Source organism: Rattus norvegicus, chromosome 12 (genome assembly GCF_036323735.1).
Source record: "Rattus norvegicus strain BN/NHsdMcwi chromosome 12, GRCr8, whole genome shotgun sequence".
Lineage (NCBI taxonomy): Eukaryota > Metazoa > Chordata > Mammalia > Rodentia > Muridae > Rattus > Rattus norvegicus.
The window spans coordinates 39,982,563-40,004,052 of record NC_086030.1 but is presented as its reverse complement, the minus strand read 5'-3'; the positions used below and the strand labels follow the sequence as shown (position 1 = coordinate 40,004,052).

At 50.6% G+C, this 21,490-nt stretch overlaps 2 protein-coding genes across 5 annotated transcripts in view; one reads left to right on the top strand and one right to left on the bottom strand.

Annotated features, from left to right (window-relative positions):
• The window catches only part of Hvcn1 (hydrogen voltage-gated channel 1), a 29,467-nt gene extending 26,619 nt beyond the window's left edge, over positions 1-2,848 (top strand). Inside the window, exons 7-8 of one of the 2 annotated variants that reach the window (XM_017598518.3) lie at positions 1,091-1,203; positions 1,483-2,848. In XM_017598518.3, coding sequence (XP_017454007.1) covers positions 1,091-1,203; positions 1,483-1,554 — 185 coding nt within the window. In that variant the 3' untranslated portion in view covers positions 1,555-2,848. Of the gene's footprint in view, positions 1-1,090; positions 1,255-1,482 lie in introns of those variants that run through there. The other variant, XM_063271892.1, reaches the window with a different exon arrangement.
• The window catches only part of Tctn1 (tectonic family member 1), a 33,174-nt gene continuing 12,009 nt past the window's right edge, over positions 326-21,490 (bottom strand). The window contains exons 3-15 of one of the 3 annotated variants that reach the window (XM_017598330.3): positions 19,759-19,889; positions 18,081-18,232; positions 15,834-15,933; positions 13,258-13,367; positions 12,142-12,162; positions 9,424-9,558; positions 8,453-8,578; positions 8,088-8,173; positions 7,172-7,312; positions 6,414-6,576; positions 3,339-3,458; positions 2,496-2,658; positions 326-1,712 (exon numbers count right to left, since the gene is read on the bottom strand). In XM_017598330.3, the coding sequence (XP_017453819.1) occupies positions 2,515-2,658; positions 3,339-3,458; positions 6,414-6,576; positions 7,172-7,312; positions 8,088-8,173; positions 8,453-8,578; positions 9,424-9,558; positions 12,142-12,162; positions 13,258-13,367; positions 15,834-15,933; positions 18,081-18,232; positions 19,759-19,889 (1,429 nt within the window). In that variant the 3' untranslated portion in view covers positions 326-1,712; positions 2,496-2,514. Of the gene's footprint in view, positions 2,659-3,338; positions 3,459-4,482; positions 5,456-6,413; positions 6,577-7,171; positions 7,313-8,087; positions 8,174-8,452; positions 8,579-9,423; positions 9,559-12,141; positions 12,163-13,257; positions 13,368-15,833; positions 15,934-18,080; positions 18,233-19,758; positions 19,890-21,490 lie in introns of those variants that run through there. The other 2 variants (NM_001401130.1, XR_010056385.1) reach the window with 2 other exon arrangements.

The window sequence follows — 21,490 nt, the reverse complement described above, 5'->3', positions numbered from 1 at the left end:
TGCGGGTCTGTGGCTAGCTGGCAGTTGGAGCAGTTCAGTCCTGTCTGGGACACAGCATTCACCTAGAGCTGTCCCCGAGGCAGGCTTGGGAAGCCTGGGCTGAGAAGGTGGCAGTGGGGCCCTGTTTGGGGTGGGGGTGTCCTCTGAGGGGCTGGTACCTCATGCACCACAGCCCACTCAGTGTGTCAGGGCCCGAAGGTGAAGTGGGCCGCTGGGGCTGTGGGATGGCAGGGCCACAGCTAAGCAAGTTTAGCTCTGGAGAGAAGAGAAAAGCAAACTAGGAACATTTCCTTTGTGTCAGGTGGAGACAGAGGTGACAAGCTAGTTAAAAAAAAAGGTTTTAATGAATTTATCAAAAGGCAGACATAAAGATTTATTACATTTATCACATAGTGCAGCCACAGAGTAGGCTCCCTGACAGGGGTGCCTTGGCTGAGATGGGTGGAAGCCTCCCACTGCAGCTGGGTCAGGTAACTCGGGTGCACGCCTGGGCCTCTCTGGGTCTGCATGAGGGGCAGCACTGCTAGTGGGGCAGGAGCTGGGTCTCTGGAGCCGTGCAAGGCTTCCCCAAGCCAGCAGGCCAGGTGTCAGCCAGTCAGGGCTGGCCTACGGCAGGGAGTCCCTGCCTTAACTCCTGCCTTTTATCTCCACACTCTGGATGGACTCTGACCAGGGAAGACAAGCAGCTTTCTCTTACTGCTAGGGACAAATGTCCTTGGGGAACGGGAACACAGCTAGCTTGTAGAGACTCAGCACCCATGCAGGCCATAGGGAAATACTGCCTAGCTGCTTACTCTGAGCTCAGAAATAACCGCCTTGTCTTTCTCACCGAGGCTGCCCAGTGACAGTTGTCTACATGCCCAACTCTATGTGTGAGTCAGCACAAGTTGTGGGGCTGACTCTTGCCACTAGGCTTGGTGACCTGAGTTTAGCCATAGGACACACATGGTGACAGGAAAGACAGACTTCCCAGGTCTTGTCCTTTGACGTCCACAGACTCTGTGGTGCACATGCACCCCATCCCCCTACCCCTCTCTCACACGTTTACAATGAAGTTGTTGCATCACCAAAACCCTCCTCTCCCTTCTAGGTATCATCATCTCAGTGAAGACACGCTCTGAACGGCAGATCTTACGGTTAAAGCAGATAAACCTCCAACTGGCCACCAAGATCCAGCATCTGGAATTCAGCTGCTCCGAGAAGGTGAGACAAGTGGTTCCACTGCGGTCCCCTCCAGCCCATGCTGACATGTAGCTCCCTCTTCTTGGTCTTTTCAGCTTCAGTATGGGCTTCAAGAGCCAGGTCCAGTCCCTCCTCTGGGCATCTTGCTCCTGCTATCACTGCCCAGGGCCCTTCCTGAAAGGGGTTTCCTTCAGCAGCCAGAATGCCACAGACTGTAGCTTCTAGCTATCTGCAGCCCTGGGCCTGGGGGAAATGTAGCTCAGAAGGTCATCACCCTGTGTGCGTTTGCTTTTACAATAGGAACAAGAAATTGAGCGACTGAGCAAGCTGTTGAGACAGAACGGACTTCTTGAGGACGTGAACGTGAACTAAGCCTTCCAGAAGCTCCATCCAGAGCTGGGCTGTGTCCAGAGAGCAACTGTGTGGTTTGAGGTCCAGTCCCCACCCATCTCTGCCTTGGCTTGCACTCCTGGATGCTGGGGACAAATCTTCATGGCCACAGCTGTCTCCTCCGTGTCCATGCCCTACGCCTGCAGCAAAGGAATCATAACAACCTTTTCTCAAGCTGGACTCTGTTGCTTGGAAATGGAGAAAGCTGGACTTGCAAACCAACTTGACACACATCTGGGATGGGGCTGGAGCCTGTGCCCTGTGCCAGCCCATCCTGCAAACCCTTTCTTTACTAGACGGTCCACAGCTTCTCCTGCTGCAGTCCCTGGGGAGCCATCATGGTACCCAGCCCCACTGCAGCATCCGGCTGTACCGTCAGCTTCGAACTGGCTCTGCACCCACCAGCATCTTTCAGTTACTGTACAATTAATGTATAATAGGCTCTCCTTCCCCAGGGCTCGCCTACCACATTCTCCTCAGTGGCAGCCCACACCAGCCCACCAGTTATCCAGCCAGCTCACGGCAGGGCCCCAAGACTGCCCTGCAATTAGCATGCTCTTGGGGTACAACTCCCTTGGGGCACATGGTTTTACACAGCCTCTTGCAGGTCTGTACTTCAGATGCTGACGGGCGTTCTAAAGTCAGCTCCCACTAGACCAGGAATGATGCACCGAGGAGGCGTCCCACGCACTGCTGCATCAGGCTTGCTCCCTCCTGTCTCCCAGAGGTGACTCCGCCTTTGACCTGTGTGTGCTGGACCATCTGACCCAATGCCCAGCAGAGCAAAGCTTCTGAGAGGGAGAAGGCAGTGGACAGGGCAGAGGGCTGCTTTAAGGGAAGTGGCAGCGAGGTTCCTGTCCTCCTGAGCTTGGGGCCCAGGTGCCCACTGCTGCCAAAGGGAAGCCCTCATGATGGGTACTCACCCGTGTGGGGGCCACCTCATCATACAAATGGGAAGAAGAAGCTGAAGGGCAGCCTGGCATTGATGGTGGGTGGGGCTCGGAAGCCTGCCTCTGCAGGGGCTGACACATCCACAAATGTCACTGCAGTGGAAATGACCATGGTCCTCTCAGGCCCTGGGAGGGGCTGTAAGGAAAAGAGTCAGCACTGTCATCATCTTCCTCACCCGCCCTCACGGCCAGCCTGAGGAGCCGCACGGCGGGTGAGGAGCACTATGCTATCAACTATGCTGGTCCAGCAGCAGCAACCACAGTTCTGTGTTCACAAGAATTGTGACTGCAAATAAAACTGTCAGCCTTTTTGAGTACAAGTTAAAGAATGATCATGGAATTGTTTCAAGACTCGAAATTAAGTCAGGAGCCTGAGGCTCGGGGTCAGTGTGAGAGGGCACAGCATCATCTGCCTACCTTGCCCTCCCTCACGTAGGAGCTGTGACGTGAGCACAGCCATCTCAATCCCAAGACCCCACTGTAAAGAGACTGAAATCCAGAGAGTGATGGCCATCTCGCCTCCCGAGTAATAAGCATTCCCCGTCACCCTGCTGTCCCTGGGCCCTCTGTCTTCCTTCACATTTCTTTCTGTGTGAGGCTGAAGGTTGTCCTGGGTTAAGAACGGGCCTAGAGCTGTTCTGTCTGGTGGCTCACACCTTTAATCTCAGCAGAGGCTGATGGATCTCTGAGTTCAAAGCCAGCCTGGTCTACAAAAAGAGTTCCGGGACATCAGGGATACACAGAGAAACCCTGTCTTGGAGGGAAAAAAGATTGGGCCATACCCCAGCCCATGGAGACCGTTGCCAGCAGGCCTACCTCTGGAATTGAGATGAGCTGGGCAGTGACATTTACTATCCTGGCCTGGGGGTTCAGCAGGGACCCATACTTAGTCCATTTTACTTCTATACCCAAAGCCACAGGAAGCTGGCAAGAGCCCTGCAAAAGAAAACTAGATTAAACCAGAATATCCCACAACCACAAGTCAGACCAACTCTGCAGCTGAATGTTTTAATTAGAAAATGTCTCCCAATTACAGAATGTTCAGAACACTAGGGTAAACGGGCCACACAAGTTCAGGTACAAGCGACTTCACAGAGCTGGAGTTACTAAAGCATCTAGTGCTACAAATGCCGTTTCACCAGCCCCTCCTAGTCCCAAAAGCCAGAGTCACTGTGCAAATGTGAAGTTCCACTACCCAGTGGTGGGACCTTTAGGGCCTCGACCAGTCCTCATCCACCTCAGAGATGTTTCTGGACACTGGCTAGGGGTCAGCAGGGAAGAGAGAATTTAACAGTGGGAAGGTGAACTTGCTTGTATCGCATGTTAGAATAAAACAGGAAACACCAGCATTCTGTCATCTAATTTCACCATCTAGCAACGAAGATACATCCTGGGGTGGAGAGATGGCTCTGCAGTTGAGCACTGGTTACTTAGGTTGAGTCCCCACACCCACCTGACAGCTCAAAACCACCTGTAACTCCAGTTCTCGGAGACACGACACACTCCTCTAGCCTCTGCAGGAACTATGCCCATGCATATATATACGTGTACTCATACACTTTTTTTTAATAAAAGATTTTATGTATGTGAGTACACTGTTGCTGTCTCCAGACACACCAGAAGAGGACATCAGATCTCATTACAAATGGTTGGGAGCCACCATGTGGTTGCTGGGATTTGAACTCAGGACCTCCAGAAGAGCAGTCAGTGCTCTAACCACTGAGCCTTCTCTCCAGCCCCCATACACTTTTTTTTTAAATCTTTAAAAAAAACAAAAACAAAACAAAACAAAAAAAACCAAAAACAAAACAAAACAAAAAACAAAACCCAGCTCAGTTTCACATGCCTTTCCTCCAGTACTGGGGAGGCAGAAGCAGGCAGATCTCTGGGATTGAAGCCAGCCTGCTCTATGGTATCTATGTTCCCAAAGGTGACAGTGCAGAGCAGTCATGGTGCTCACCTTTATTCCCAGCACTCGGAGGCAGAGGCAGCAGACACTTGAGTTCAACGCCAGCCTGGTCCACACAGCGAGTTCCAGGACAGCCAGGACTACAGAGACCCTGTCTCAATCAACAAACAACAGTAACAGTGCAGCATCCTCACTGAGGTAGATGGACTCGGGGCCTCCGGACCCTCCTCTTGCTGAGAACTGGGACTGCAGGAGCTGCAGTGGGCAGAGGGCCCCTAAGCTACAGTACTTGCCTGGATGTTTCAATCTCCATGTATATTTTTCTAAATTATGTCCTGGCTTAGAAAGCTAGCAGACCTGCTAAACTGGAGACTGCCAAAAGCATTCACAGGATTCTTTAGCTTACAAGTGCCTTTTAGGAACCTTGTCACTGAACTGGCTTGCCAATATCCTGTCGCTAGGTGAGGAGCTGTGGCAGGTACAGTGGGCCTGCTTCCTCTGGCACTAATGCCTGGTGTCTTTACCCAGTGTCAGGAAGCTAGGAGCCATGCCCCAGGCTCACTGAGGCTGAGCAGGGGTTAAGTGATTCTTGGAATGGAGGTCTGGTGAGGTTACTCTCCCCACTGAGCTGCTCCTTGTAAATACACAAAGCAGATACTGAGAGGCCTGAAGCGGCTGTGACAAGAAATAGCTGGGTAATTAGGGGAGAATGGAGTGCACACCTCCGCTGGGGACAGCCCACACTCTGCTGTTAAGACAAGAGAAGGAGGTGGGCAGAAGAGTCACGTGTGACCAGGAAGCTATTTGTAGGATGTCAGCTTCCATTAAACTCTTTGGGGAACTTTGGAATGGAAAGAACTCCCGTGTGGGTGGACTGCCATTACAGCACAGAGGGCATGGCATGGCCACATCTCCTGTCCCTCCTGTCCCCAAATGCCCGAGGAAGGCTTACTGCATCACTGCCCTCTGAGCTGACCATCCTGGAGGACTGCAGGAAACTCTGGAGGGCCTGGTGTCCTGGGGACTGAGAAAGTTGAAGATGGACAGGAAATTCACGGTTCATGTCCACCTCACACAGGAGGGCTAGAGATATTTCAGGGAGCCCCAGTTTTGACCACAGCTACCATATGATGAGTAACATGTTAGCACTAAAAAGTTCCAGATTTAGATGTAACATTGATTTCCCAACCATATTCGACTATGGTGGTCACTTGTGCTCCCAGTTTATGGAGTGACCACTGTGTCCGCCAACACCAAACAAATAACCCTGTGTGGTCAGTGACATTGTTTCTGGAGGGCTCTGGTAGGCCCGGGCCTGGCCAACATGGCTCTGGCAGGCCTTGCCTTGTTAAATCATTAGATCACATCCCCAAAGCTGGCCCCAAGGCCTGTGCCCACATTTGGCCACTTCCTCCTCCTCCTGAGGCTGACTACCAAGGTCCAGCTATCAAAGTAAAGCCCCCTTTGGCTGCCCTGATTAACACACCCAGTTAAAATAAAACATTTCATCCCTTATAAATTTCTATTTGCCTACGGGCCTTGTCTGTCTCCTTTCTATCCAGAGGCAGTTCTTTGTCCCTGCAGGGCATTATCACACCCCTAACCCCCATCCCTTCTTACTTTCTCCTTCCCCCTCATCCTCTATCTCCTGTTTTTGTCTCTTATTCCTTGCCCTCTGTCCCTCTGGGGCAAATACATCTCCTCTGTGCTGAGAACTTGGTCTTGGGGTCCTGTGCTGTCCTGGTCCATTCAGTTTCCACATCACAGGGAAGCAAACAGACGCTTGAAAACTACTCATCAAGGCACGTGAAGAGGAGCGAGCTGGAAACCCACCCAGCTTGGTTGTAGCCTTCTTCCTCCCTCCCCCTCCCTGAAACCTGCCTGCCTGCCTCCCTCCCGCCCTGGTGCCTCCCTAGCCTCCTGTGGCCCACCAGGCAGAGGAAGGCACACTCGAGGGGGGCCAGCAGCCTCTCAGTCTTTACCTTCGTGTTGGAGGAGTGGGTGACAAAGTGCACAGGCACCCAGTCCTGCACATCCTGGGCTCGTGAGTTCCCAAACGCAGCCACGTAGTCAGGGAAGGCCTGGCCTCTCAGCAGATCCTGCATCTTCTGTGCCAGAAGCCCGCATGGGATGGTGCCTGTCAACCTTTGAGAAGGAAAGAGAGGCCAACAGAGGGAGGAGCTGACAACCTCCAAGACATGTCAGCCTCTACACTTCTTCCTCCCTCTCCAAAAATGTGATCCTCCAATTGCTGACATGGCCCTGCCTTTGCACATCCTGGTCATGGAGATAGCCCAAAGCAGCTTCCCAACTTGTCTCCCACTCCCCTGCCCCCTCTGAACATTGTGCCATGGGCAGAAGCCAGGAAACACAGTGGCTTTCTCATGTCTCCTGGCATCCTGTGGCAAAGTGTTCGGTGGAACTCTTAGGAAGAAACACTGATCTGACATCTAGCAGTCAAACTAACAACAGAGTCACTGCAAAGATGTGGGAAGGGTACAGGGGAAGGGAGATGAGAGGAGCAAAGAGAAGGGTTTGTACAGAGTAGGAATTCATCAACAAATACACAGACCCAGAGATCCATAAATGCCATTGCAGATCTCAGAAGGCTCAGGCAGGAGGGCCAGGAGTTCGAGTCTGCCCTGAGCTACACAGGGTTAGGGTCAGCCTCCACTGTGACGCCTGTGCTATCGATGTGGCTAAAGCTGAAGGATGTGTGATCTCTGCCACAGCCACTCACCTGAGCTGACAGCCAGACTGCACATTGTAGCCAAACAGCACAGGAGCCCGCTGCCCGTGGCTGGCCAGGCAGTCCTGCTTGCCTGTGCTACGAAGAATAGTAAGCTGGCCTTGTCTGTTCGTTGTCTGAATAATCCCAGACATTCACAGACTGTTAAGGGACAGTCAACACTTCCAGAGCAGTCAGACTGTCTAGGAAGAAAATGGCTTCACGCATGCTGTGAGACCTGAGTGAGACGCAGGCTCCTCCAGGCCCTGGCCTATTACCAGGAAGGGTAACACGGCAGCAAATCTCTTTCTTGATTGGCTCATCTTCCAAACTAGTTCCAGCCAGCTGCGGTGGCCAGGCCCACAATCAAGCCCCTCAAAAGGCTGAGGGGGGCACATTTGAGGACCACCTGAGCTACAAGTGAGCGTGAGACCAGTCAGGGTGACCGACTTGCTGGAACCTTGTTTCGAAATGAAGTGTAAGGTGAGGGGGCTGAGACAGGAGACTCCTCAAGTCACCGCCACAGCCAGCCTGAGATTGGAAGCGATGCCAAAGAGTGACCTTTGACCTCAGCACTCAGGAGGCAAGGCATCCTCCTGAGTTTGAGGCCACCCTGGCCTACATAGTGAGCTCCAGTACGCAGTGAGAGACTTTCTTAAAAACAACTGAATAAATGAATCAAAGATTAGAAGAACCCTCTGCCTCCAGCTGTCCTTTTAAATGCACTGCCATCTTCCCCAAAGCACCAGACTCCATTTAAACCAGCCGTGCCACATTTCAGTGGAACGCGCTTTCAGTGGAAGCTCTGGCCAATCAGGTACCTCCTTCCCATAGGCCGCCCACAGCGTCTCTGGCAACAAATGGAAGCACGGCCCACCATGCAGACAGGGAAGGTGACCTTCTCCACAGACCCGGAAAAAAAGGATACCCCTTCTGAGGCTGAAAGCCAGCGGCCAGCGGGAGTCCCACTCTGTAACCAGGGTTGCCACTGAGAGGAACAGGCTTGGTGCCATGCTGAAAGACAAGGTGATGACCTGGGCAACATTATTTAGGTAAGAGCGGGGGCAACACAGTGCTTCTCACTGTAACATCTGGAAGAGCAGCTCCCTCTGTTCTGAAGTATAAATAGATCCCAGAGAGTGGGAGGACAGCGCTCTGTGAGCCTGCAAGGCATGGGACAGCACCCGGCTTCCAGGCAAACCCCACACATTACTGCAGCTCAGGCTGGGAGCTGGGTCATGCTTCTCCACTGTCAGTGCTGCCCCCAGAAGCCAGGCTTCCTCTCAGACTCACCTGAATAAAGTGAATCTCAAACTTCTGCTGCAGGAGACTCACGGTGCTGATGAGCGTCCCCAGCACGAGGGAGAGGCCGGCTTCCTGGATCTGGCCGCTGGCTGTGTATAGCAGACTGTACTTTACCTGGGGAAGAATGGGGCTCAGCAGCCATGTTACCAACTCCAACAAAGCAGCCACAGAAAGACCACAGCCCCCAAGTCTGCTGTCCAATCATGTCACTCGTATCCCCTTAGCATCCTAGTGGACAGTCACCTCAGCCTCTCTGTACCCAGGGTTTTGACATTTCAGATCAGCTGACTCAAGCACAATGTGAACAGCCTATTTCTGCAGAAGAAATGAGTCCCATCAAATGGTGGTAGCGATAAATTGTATGTATGGTGCCTGTGACTGAGTGTGAGAGAGTGTGTACCCATGCCTGCACATGCAGAGTGTGAGCGAGTGTGAGAGAGTGTGTACCCATGCCTGCACATGCAGAGGCCAGAGGCCAGAGGCCAGAGAGTGACACTGGGTGTCTTCCTCTGTAACTCTCAGACTTACTGCCTGGAGACACAGTCCTTCATTGAACCACAAGCTCTATTTCAGTGAGGCTGGCTGACTCTTGGGGATCTGCTGTCCCCCAGTGCTGGGGTTATGGTGGTAGCCATGCTTGGCTTTTTACATAGGTGCTAGGGATTTGACCTCAGGTCTGCATCCTTGTGGAACAAACACTCTTACTCCACTGAGCCATCGTCCTAACCACTGACAAGAAAAATGTGATGTATTCCTGCAAGGTATTGGATCATGTAGACAGGTGAAGGCCTGCTCTCTGGCGGGAGAGCAGAGCAGCAGGAGCAGCTGGAGGTCAACCAAGAAGAGAACCAGCACGGTAGCGACCAGCAGTCCAGCAGGGGAAGGTGTGAAGTTCCCCTGCAGCCAGCAGGCTGGAGTCAGGCAGTTGGAGCAAGACTGCAGACACACTGGATGCCTACCTGGAGAACAACGTTGCTGCAGAGTCTGTCTTGCCCAGTGCTGACCAGAGATGGCCGCAGGATACCACGGCCTTCTAACTGGGTCAGTGTGTGATTCAGAGACCGATACATTATAGACTGGATCTTGATGGAGACCTGAGAGGGAAAGTATCTTGGTCATGAGGCTACCAGCCACATCCGACATACAGCACAGGTGACCCTGTTCCAGCACCCAGAGCCTAAAATGAACACTCAGTGGCAGCAAATGCAAAGCAGAGGACACCCACTGCTACCCACACTGTGCACACAGTGCACACACCTTTGCAAGAGTGAAGGTATTTCCGAGCACACACACACACACACACACACACACACACACACACCACACGTGTTCAAAGGTGCATTCTAAGAAGCCTATTCATCACAGACACGGAAACAACCCGGACGTCCATCAGCTGAGAACTGGACCAGTGTCAAGTGTCCATCTTCACAAGGAACATGACTCACACATGAAAACCAAATACCCACACGTGCTACTGCAGGGTGAGTCTTGAAAACAGTAAGTGGAAGAAATCAGACACCAGGGGCTGCAGAGATGGCTCAGTGGTTAAGAGCACTGTTCCTGGAACCATGCTGAGGGGCTCATAACCACCTGTAAGTACAGCTCTAAGTGGCCTGACGCCTTCTTCTGGGACTGCACACACAGAGAGACATGCACATAATCATCTCCGGGGGTGCGGGGGAGTGGGGCAGGTTCAGGACAGGGCTTCTGTGTGTAACCCCAGCAGTCCTAAAACTCACTCTGTAGACCAGGCTGGCCTGGAACTCAGAGATCTGCCTCTCTCTGCCTCCCAAGTTCTGGGATTAAAGGTATGCCACCTCCCACTCCCAGAATATAGTTTAAAAATAATAAAAAGAAATGTTTTTAAAAGAAATGTTTTAAAAGAGATGGTGCAGCAGTTAAGAGCACTGACTGCTCTTCCAGAGGTCCTGAGTTCAATTCCCAGCAACCACATGGTGGCTCACAACCACCTGTAATGGGATCTGATGTCCTCTTCTGGTGTGTCTGAAGATGGCTACAGTGTGCTCACAGACATTAATAAATAAATCTTAAAAAAGAAAGAACAGAAAGCAGACACCAAAGGCCATATATCCTGCAGACTGCACTCAATATGGATATTCCAATGCAGAGACCAAAGTGGTTATCAGGGACCAGAACTGAAAAGCCCACGGAGTGACACCTAAGGGATACTACAGTTCTTACAGTGATGAAAACCTCCTGGGTTAGACTGCAGAGACGCTGGCACAACCTCTGACCAAAGCCAGAGCATTGGTCACTTTGACAGAAGGGCCAGCATATGGGAGAACAGGGTTCACAACCCAGCACCAAAGGGGGAAACTGCCCGGCACATTACAAATACACAGTTCCATTGTATGACCAACTGTGCACGCGTGTGCACACACACACACACACACACACACACACTCTCCCACACTCACACACAGGCACACACACACACACTCTCCCACACTCACACACAGGCACACACACTCACACACACACGCATGCACACACACTCTCACACACACGCTCTCTCACACTCACACACGCTCACACACACATACACACACGCTTAACACCGGAACACAGTGCAGACCTCTACACTCAGTCTTAGGTTCACAGCCGAAGCCCAGCTTCCCAGAGCAAACCCTTGCCTCAGGAGGTGCAGCCTGCCTTCCAGGCAGCTCACACACAGTGGCTGGCTAAGCAGCAGGATCGGGGAGGACCGAGCCTGCAAACTTTCTAAATACTGTCAGGAAGCCTGGATCATGACACCAGAAGAGTGACAAAACATCCTGAGGACAGACAGGATGCTTCTGACGAGGACTCTCCAGGTTAATTCTTGGAAGCCATATTTGGGAAGGCGCCCAAAGCTCTTCATGTTGTCTTCAATTTTGCTGAACTGTTTATAATTCATACTGGCAAGTGTTGAAGCCATCACTTTAGAACTAAAGATGCAGCCCTTACACGTCTGCTCTTATGACCAAGGCCACTACAACTGCCCTCTCAGGGCAAATCACTCACTCGCACAGGGAACAGTGTGGGGACAGTGTGGGGACATGGGGGACAGGATAAAGGTAATCTAGTATGCACAACTCTCTATGCCACCTCAGCAGAGTCATGTGGGGACCCTGGGCTGTGACTTAGCTGGGTCTTGTTAAAATCAAAAGACCACTGGATGCTACCCAGTAATGGAGTGGGCCGGGCCAGCTTCAAAGGTAGAAACAGGCACTTTCTAGAGGTTGTGTCACGGAAACACATTTTGCTTTGTTTGAAAACAGGATCTCACTGTGTTGCCATGGCTGGCCTGGAACTCTCTATGTGGACTGCACTGCCCTTGAGCTCACAGAGATCTGCCTGCCTCTGCCTTCCAGTTGCTGGGAGTAAAGCCATGTGCTTCTATGGCTGGGTAAAATTAAATCTTAAAAAAAAAAAAATCAGGTAACTGAGGAATGTGATATGGGTGGTTGACCTCTGGCTAACAGTTTTTGTACACACATGTATACATCCTCCCCATCCCATCCCACTAAATCACACACCCACACACACCCAGAGAGAGACAGAGAGACAGAGAGACAGAGACAGAGAGAGAGAGAGAGAGACAGACAGACAGACAGACAGACAGGCACGCAGGCAGGCAGGCAGGCAGGCAGGGGCGGGGGGCTTTATGCTTTTACCTGTGTCGTTGAATTAGGCACCTAGACAAAAATAAACCACAGCTAAGTTAGGCCCAACAAATGGATGAGTTTCCACAGCCTTTTCAGACTTCAGCTAAAGGCCACAGCCATTATTTGAGACGCCACTGACATGATGGCAGATTCCCCACGCAGGCCCGGCCACCGCACGCTTCCGTCTATGTGGTAGCCACTGACCTTCCCTCTGCCAGCTCATCTTCCCTCAGCGGCAGCACTCCAAGGCCTGCCTGCCTTGCTGTCACCATCCCACACTGCCTCTCGCTGCGCCTGTCTTCACAGCAGGGCCGTGTCCCTGGCACAGAAGGCTCCCAGGGCCTGTCTCTGGTCTCCCACATCACACAGCTGTCCTTCCAAAGGCTTGCCTCCCACTCTCATGGCTATATACCCTATCATGGCTGGGGTCCTCCGGGAGAGTGGCAGATAAGACATGCTCTCCCAAGCCTGTACTGAGAGAGAGCTACACCCTGTCACACTCGAGGACAACTTGAGAATTCAAACTTACTAGAACTTGGGCCTGGAGGACCAACTTAGAAAACACGAAGGATCGAGGAGGGGTGAACGACTGAATATGGCTGCCGAGGCTGCCTCACCCTTCCACAGCCCTAGTAAGAACTTGGAAACCAGGAGGGGCCTTGGACATAGTCCCATGCTTGAGTCACCTCTTTTTCTCTTCAGTCCTCCCTGACAAGTAGGCCAGGGCCTTGCTCACGGCCATCCCAGCTGTCACCAACTCTAAGGGAAAGGCCCTTTCCTTGGGACTTGGGTGCCCTCCACCCACTGCTAGACCTTTCCTGATGGCCCCTGTCTCTAGGCAAACATGCACTTCCCTTCCCTGCTGGTCCTGGGAGCCCACTTTTTATGGTGTTGATTTGTGAGAAGTCACTGAAGACCTGGCCTTGCTCAGCGGCTCTCCAGACAAATGAGGTCAATGTTAAAGCTGAGTGCAAGCAAGACCCAGCCGAGCCACAGACAAACTTCACAGAGATCCCTCGGGCAGCCACCAAGGCCACAGTGCCAGAGGACGCACCTGGGCCGGGCATGCGGAGACCACTCTACATCTTACAGGGTCAGTCGGTTCTGTTTCCAGATGATTCTTACCCTCAGAATGGCAGGGCTGCTGTAGTGAGCCATGCTGAGAGCTTCCATTCTTTCACACTCTTCTATGGCCACCCTTCGGCTGCATTCGAAGGCCTGGTTCACCAGGAATGCTGGGAATGGTAACATCCAGGGCGTGGGGAGTTGGGGAGGGATATACAGAACATGTTCAGCTCAAGAATGGGAAGTGGAAAGTCAATAGAACAGGTAAAATAGGTGCTGGAGAGATGGCTCAGTGGTTAAGAACACCAACTGCTTACCTAGGAAGCGCAAGGCCCTGGGTTCGGTCCCCAGCTCCGAAAAAAAGAACCAAAAAAAAAAAAAAAAAAAAAAAAAAAAACACCAACTGCTCTTCCAGAGGTCCTGGGTTCAAATCCCAGCAACTACATGGTGGCTCACAACCATCTGTAATGGGATCCAATGTGCTCTTCCAGTGTGTGTCTGAAGACAGCTACAGTGTACTCACATAATAAATAAATAATTCTTTTTAAAAAAAGAAAAGGCAAAATAAGCTACAACTCAAATGCAGCAAGTTTAAAATGGGGCTTAAAAATGGGTTTCAACTAGGAAATACATGCACAAAATCGTCTAAATACAATATGCCTGGAAGATGCAGAACAGTGTCTCCTCCCAGTTCTGCCCCCACCCAGGGCTGTGCCTCAGAGGGGGAAGGTGATGCCTGCTGAAGCTTTCAGAAGTACTATGCAAATGAAACAAAACACATGCGTAAAGGTTATTTTTTAAACAACCATTTTCCCCTTTTGGACAGGAATGCACACACTGCACTGTTCTGCACATTTCCCGTGAGCAATGTGTGCACGCTGAACCTTCCAGCAATCCTGAAGGGATAATTAGCGCTCTCGCCCGGATGCAGCATAATTACTCCCCAGTTCCCAGCTAATGGCCACAGCAGTTGTCTCAGCCTTGGCTGTTGCTGTCACAATCTGCATGGGGCTCTTGTGTGTGGGCCAAGCCTTCCTTCAGGAGCTCTGGTAATGTTGATCGTATCACGCTGCCTATGGCAGGGCGTGACCAATGGTCCCCGACCGACTGCGGCAGGAGAGTCTGTCTCTCCACAGCTTCCACCTTTTTCAGTTTAATCCATCTGAACAGTGGAAATGGGGTCTGAGCTTGGCTTGTTTGCTTTGGGAGACAAGGCCTCACTGTGTAGCCTCGGCTGGTCTCAAATCGGTCCTCCCTCCTCCGTCTCCCAAGAGCTAGGGTCTGCGGTGCCCACCTACCAGACTCCATGGCTTACCTGACACTGACCTCCTATCTAAGGAAGAAGCTTCTTTGCAACAGAACTTGTCACCCTTTGCTCACTGCAGTCGCTCAAAGCTGAGGGTTAGAGAGCCATGGCTTTGGCCTCCTGGAGCCCAGGCCTGAGCTCTTGGCCTCTCTGCTCTCCTAGAAGTGGGTTGGACCCAGGCACTTGAGCCCAGTGATCTCAGTGTTCTTTCTCACTGTGGGAGGGAGTCAGCCCGAGAAGTCCTATGCAGACAGACAAAACCTAGAATCCCAGAACTGGGGAGGCTGAGCTGATCCACAGGGAGAGACCACGGAACTAGAAAACAAACTAGAGCCAGGCATGACGGCAATGACTTTAATTCTAATGTGGGGGGTTAGGGATTTAGCTCAGTGGTAGAGCGCTTGCCTAGCAAGCGCAAGGCCCTGGGTTCGGTCCCCAGCTCCGAAAAAAAAAAAAAAATCTAATGTAGGGATAGCAGAAAGAAGCGCAGGGGCAGGTGGACTTTTTTTTTTTTTTTTTTGTTTTGTTCTTTTTTTCGGAGGAGCTGGGGACCGAACCCAGGACCTTGCGCTTCCTAGGTAAGGGCTCTACCACTGAGCTAAATCCCCAGCCCCCTGCTGGTGGACTTTTTAAATCAACCTGATCTACATAGTTCTGGGTTAGCTGGGGCTATATAGTGAGACAGTGTCTCAAAAAATTTAAAAAATGGGGAAAAAAGGTGGGGGAGGGTTGGGACTAGACTGATGATGGCTCAGCTATTGAAAGCTAGACTCACAACCAAAAAATTAAAAAACAAAAACAAAAACAAAAACCCAAAAAGCAACAACAATAGAAAGAAAACTAAAGCCTCACCATTTCCACATCTGAGACAAAGCAGGGATATTAGCATGACCTCAAGGGGCAGTGTGAAAACAATTTATTTTCTTTTGTTTTTTAAATTACATTTGACTTGTGGTAGATGTGGAAGGCAGAGGCTAATACGGTCCTCTGAGAGGAGTCTCAAAGATAAGCTCAGGCTGCCAGGCTTGATGGCAAGCATCTTTCCCTGCTAAGCCCTGTCACAGCCCCTGGGTGCCAAGAAGCAGCCCCATGCAGATTGGTGACCAGCACTCATTAGTGCTGAATCAGACGCTGCAGAGACTCACGCTGCCTGAAATGGGTAGATTCTACTGCAGGCGCTCACTACGGGGTTCAGGCGGTCACTGACCAGGTAGAAAGGACCTCCTCAGGGGGTGACCTTTCAGGCTTTCTACCTGGAGTCTGCAGGCAATGAGCCTGTGTAACTGGCAAGCTTTAGTGGCCATCAGGAAGCACAGCCGCACCCTCTTACCTGCAGGGTTCTCATCTGCACACAGAGATGAAGTGAGAGGTGAAGGCAGTTTCAGAAATGACCCTGAAGATTCACCTGCGGTCTGCAGAAGGGCTCCATACTGCAAACACAGCACCCACAGGTTAGATAAGGTGCTCCTACAGCATGCGCTGGACACATGGCAGTGCCCACAGGGCTGGGGATTTAGGGACGCAGTGCTGAACACAGTCCCTACTGACACAGTGCTCACACAGCTGAGGGTTTGGGAATACAGTGCTGAGAATGGGGGGTCATTCTCACACATACCTTTTTAAAATGAATTTTGTGGGAGCACTCAGTAGGCAGAGGCAGATGGATCTTTGTGAGGTTGAGGACAGCCTGGTATACATAGTCCCAGGTCAGCCAGGACTACACAGCCAAAACTGCTGTCTAACAGTTTCCTCCAAGAACAAAATAGTCCACCCTGAAGGAAAGTTCCTTACACAGAAAGGTAAACAACTCAAAGGAACTTCAGGAAGTCCCTGAAGCTGGCCAGCTTCACTAGGCCCCTCCCTGCCAAGAGTAAGCAATAAAAGCTTAGAGTTCCTGAGACCAGCAGAGCAGAGATGCTAAAAAGACTCTCAGGCCAGGTCCAGAAGAAGACAAATGAGTAGTTCTCAACTTGGGGCTGAATGACCCTTTCACAGGGTCATCTAAGACCATCCCGCACACCAGATCTTTGCGTTACAATTTAGAACTGTAGCAAAAGGACAGTTATGACATAGCATTGAAAATAATTTTATGGCTGGGGGGTCACAATACCATGAGGAACTGTATTTGAGGGTCACAGCCTTAGGAAGGTTGAGAACCCCTGTATTAGCCCCTTAATTTTCATGAATTTATTGAGCTGACTCTTAATTTGTTGCCCAAGCTAGTCTCACTCTGCCAGGGCTCAGTGGTCCTCTTGCCTCAGCCTCCCAACGCTGGGATTAAAGTTGCTTGGGGTAGGTGTGGTGGCTCGAGCCTTTAACCCAGGTTTATCTGTGTTCTGTCCTCTACTAGGGGGGCAGAGGCAGGCACATGTCTGTAAATTAGACGTCTTCTTGGTCCACACAGGGAGTAGGTGAACCAGAGTTAAACGGTAAGACTCTATCTCAAGTAAATAGACAGAGGCTAAGGAGAATGTTTGTGTGTGTGTGTGTGTGTGTGTGGTGCCAGCATCACCATATTGTTACCTGTCTCACTATGTGATACTCATTAAAATCTCAGAGACTGTATGTGTCTGTGGATGGGGGGGAGGGGCCTATGCGGAAGGGTGGGTGGTTCAATGGTTAAAGACACATACTGGGGTTGGGGATTTAGCTTAGTGGTAGAGCGCTTGCCTAGGAAGCGCAAGGCCCTGGGTTCGGTCCCAGCTCCGAAAAAAAAGAACCAAAAAAAAAAAAAAAGACACATACTACTTTTGCAAAGGACCCACTGCAGCTTCCAACAACCACATCAGGCAGCTTAGATCTACCTGTAACTCCACCTCTAAGGGATCTAAGGGATCCGTCTCCTTCTCTTGGTCTCCATGCTCACTTGCACATGCCCTCCCACACAAACATAATATACCAGCAGAGTGGCTCACACTTTTAATCCCAGCACTCAAAGCAGAGGCAGGCGGATCTCTAGGCTGCCAGACTTCAAAGCCAGCCTGGTCTACAGAGTGAGGTCAGACAGCCAAGGCTACATAGTGAGATTCTTCTCAAAAATAAATAAGTATAAAAACATAATTATTATTTTGGTTTTTCAAGACAGGGTTTCCATGTGTAGCCCTGGTTGTTCTGAAACTGGCTCTGTAAACCAGACTGGCCTCAAACTCAGAGATCTGCCTGCCTCCAAAACGTTGCTACTAAAGGCGTCCACCATAAACAGACAAGAATAGACAGTGGCTGGTGTTGATCTTCCACTCGGGAGGTAGAGACGGGAGATCATTTCAAGGACCAGCTGAATTACACTGTGACACGTGATTCCAGAAACGTATAGAGGGCTGGGGCTGGGGGTTGGGGAATTCATTCATAGCATGAATCCCACCCTCATCACCGCCAAGACTAGGATGGTGGGACAACACCAGGAGGGTGAGCTTGTCACGACGATCTGACACTGAGTCCGTGGGCCAGTTCCCTCTACCTGTTTCTCTCAGTGTCCAAGGGGCAGGCAGTTTGGCGTTATACGTCGATACTGAAATTAGCTTATAAGGAAAGAGTATTTCAGAATGTATGAACAATGGCCATCAGGTTGTTGGGTTACCTCATATTTAGTGGGCTGTGGGTCATCTGAGGTGGCTGTGGAAGGAACTCCTGACTCGGCACTCAGTGTAAAGCCACCTGATGCTCCCATCAGTCTATCAAAATTGTTTTCATCTGGCACTTCCGGATTGGCAAAAGACAGCGCCGGCTTGTCTGTAGACAAAGCATTGGAAATCAGCAGCAATATATGGAGTATGTGACATCTGAACTTTGGAAACCACAGTTAGCAGCATAAGACTCCTGTAAGAAAACCGTCTTTCAGGGCTGTCTAGGCGGCTCGGCAGGTGAAGGTGCTTGCCAGTCGGCCTCACAGCTTCAGTTTGATCCTCAGAACTTACATAGAGGAAGAGAACTGACTTTATACAAGTCACCCTCTAATCTACACAATCACACATGTGCGTGCACACACACAAACACATTAAATTTTAAGATATTTTCTTGTACATTTGCCTCTCCCAGGATTTCTTGAGACTTGTTAAATGATCAGAATCCCTAATCATCATGAATTTGAGAACACCTGGTCTCTATGGTGAGTTCTAGGCCAGCAAAGGATCCATGAGAAGACCCTGTCATGAAAATTCAATAGACAAGCAAGATCACTCGACTGGGCTGCATCTAAGTCTGAAGGCCTACAGGGAAACTACACAGCAGAAGCAAGGGTCAGGCTGGTCACTCTGTCCAGCACATGGACAAGAGTCTGCTTCTTCCCCCTTCTAGAGCACACTCTCTGAGGGTGCCTGTCAGAAGATAGGACTAATCTCTTGGCAGCCACTTCCTGTGCTGTGTCTGACTGGAGAGGAAGAGGCAGGCTCCATGCCCACTGGGCTTAGACAGTCACTGTCACTTGTCACTTTGGATAAGTACATTCCCCTGGGTCTTTAGTCATGAGGGAACAAATCCCAAACATGGAAAGACATGGGAAGGAGATGATAACATTTAGCTGACAGGGCCATGAGTGGGCCTGGTATCCTGAGAGTAGCACACATTCAGGAGTACTGTGGACCAACACATCCGCCTGACCTGACTGCTCGGGTTAAAAATAAAGATCCTGTATTCATGCAAATATCCTTAGTAAAAATAAAAAAGAAAAAGGAAATGGAAACCACAGGTAACATTTAAAGATGAGACTAATTTTTAACCATTGCTCTACGAGGAAATAAACATCCATGCACACACATGCACACAGGCACGTGCATGCACGCACATGAACACTGAACACACACACACACACACACACACACACACACACACACACACACACACACCGGCACGCACAACTTGGATCCCTCTGACTCCATGGCATAAACATCTTTGAAGTCAAGTGTAAGATAAAGACAGTTAGGGGTTGGGGATTTAGCTCAGTGGTAGAGCGCTTGCCTAGGAAGCGCAAGGCCCTGGGTTCGGTCCCCAGCTCCGAAAAAAAGAACCAAAAAAAAAAAAAAAACACAAAAAACAAAAAACAAAAAAAAACCAAAAAAACCCAGTTACAGAGCAAATACTTAAAGTCAGTGTGTGCCCAGGATCTATAAAGCCACCTGTAAACCCGCCTCAGGGCTTGAATTATTCACAGCCAGAACAGGAGATGGGTGCTTGAAATGAACTGAGTGAGGAGGTGTTCTTCCATACAGTAACTTAAAAGAAAATGGATCTTCCAAAATCTGTCAAATCCAAATACTTACAGTTTGAAATATGAATACAGAAGATGGAAGGGTTGATCTGGTCAATGAGTTTAAAGTCGCGGTGAGGTGGGTCTGCTGTCAAATTCATTGAGTAGAAGGCTGCCTTCTGACTACAAAACTGCCGATCACCCCTGAAAGTTAAAGAAAACAGCAAATTTTCAGTCCGAAATCTAAGCCAGATCATCCTAATCTCCCAGACGCCTCCACTACAGAAATAGGAGCTGCAGGGACACTGACGCAGGGACACTGATGAAGGCGTGGTGTCAGCGGAGACTCCATCTGGCTGGACTTGCTGGTAAGGGTGGTGCTGAGGCTTTGCTTCTGTCCGCTGTGGTGGCGCACAGCTTTAACCCCAGCCCTGGGGTGGTCAGGACAAGCGAGTCTAGGAGCTCAGGTCTACACAGCAAGTTCCACATCAGCCGAAGCCACACAGTGAGACCCTATCTCAGAAAATACACCACCACCGTGTAAGGGAAGCCTCCTGGGTGTGGAGCACCGTGCAGAACACTTTCCATAAACTTGGACAGCGTTGAGATCATGACATTCTGGGAGCTGGAGAGGTGGCTCAGTGGTTAAGTGCTTACTGCTCTTGAGGAGAACCTAGGTTCAGTCCCCAGAACCCATAACAAACCGCCCGTGCCGGAACTCCAGTTCCAGGGACTTTGATGCTCTCTTCAGGCTTCTGTAGGCACTGTATGTATGTGGTACCCATGACATACACAGATGTGCATGAGCACGCACACACACATGCATACCTACACACACACACACACACACACACACACACACACACACACACACACAAATAAAATACAAGGACATACCAGGAAGTTTGTGTGGAGTAGTTGTGTGTGTGTGTGTGTGTGTGTGCGTGTGTGTGTGTGTGTGTGTGTGATGTTTTCTCCAGGTCACATGTGTGGAAGTCAGAGGACAATTTACAAGAGTCAGTCTCCTTCTATGATGTAGGTCCTAGAGATTAAGCTCAGGCCAGCAGGAAGCACCTTTACCCACTGAGGCATCTTGCCCTGCTCTCTTCCCCACCTTCGCTATCTCAGTTCCCTGTTGGGCCTATGCCACAGTTAGAGAAGGTCTGTCTCCCAACTTCTGGTGCCCAACTTGTGGGTGATCTTCAGGACACGACACAGCTCTGACCATCTTTTCCTCAGGGCCCTTGCATTCACTCACCTCCCCCAGCCAACAGTGAGCTCTTAAAAGTTGTATGGGCAGCCAGGCAATGGTGGTGCACACCTTTAATCCCAGCACTTGGGATGCAGAGGTAAGTGGATCTCTGAGTTTGAGGCCAGCCTAGTCTACAGAATGAGTTCCAGGACAGCCAGGGCTGCACAAAGAAGCCATATCTCAAAAGACCAAAACAAACAAACAAAACAAACAAACAAACAAAAAGCATGGGGAAGGCTGAGCTTTATGCCCTTAGTGCTAACAGTGGGTGCTCAAAAAAGTTATAGAAGATGGCTAAGTATATCAGTACAGAGTACCCACCATGCTGTGCCAGGCCCTGCTTTTATCCTGCGACCTCCTGTCCTGCATAAAAAGCCAGGAAGGAGCAGGGGCCAAGAGCCTCAGGTTCCTGGCTTGGTGTCTGCCTGAAAGGCTGACAGCAGTGGAAATGAACCCAGAACTCTATTAACCCAGTCAGCTAGTGTGTTAGCAAGGAGCACACACATACCTAGAGCCCTGTGCATGCTAGGCCTGCGCTCTGCCACTAAGTGGT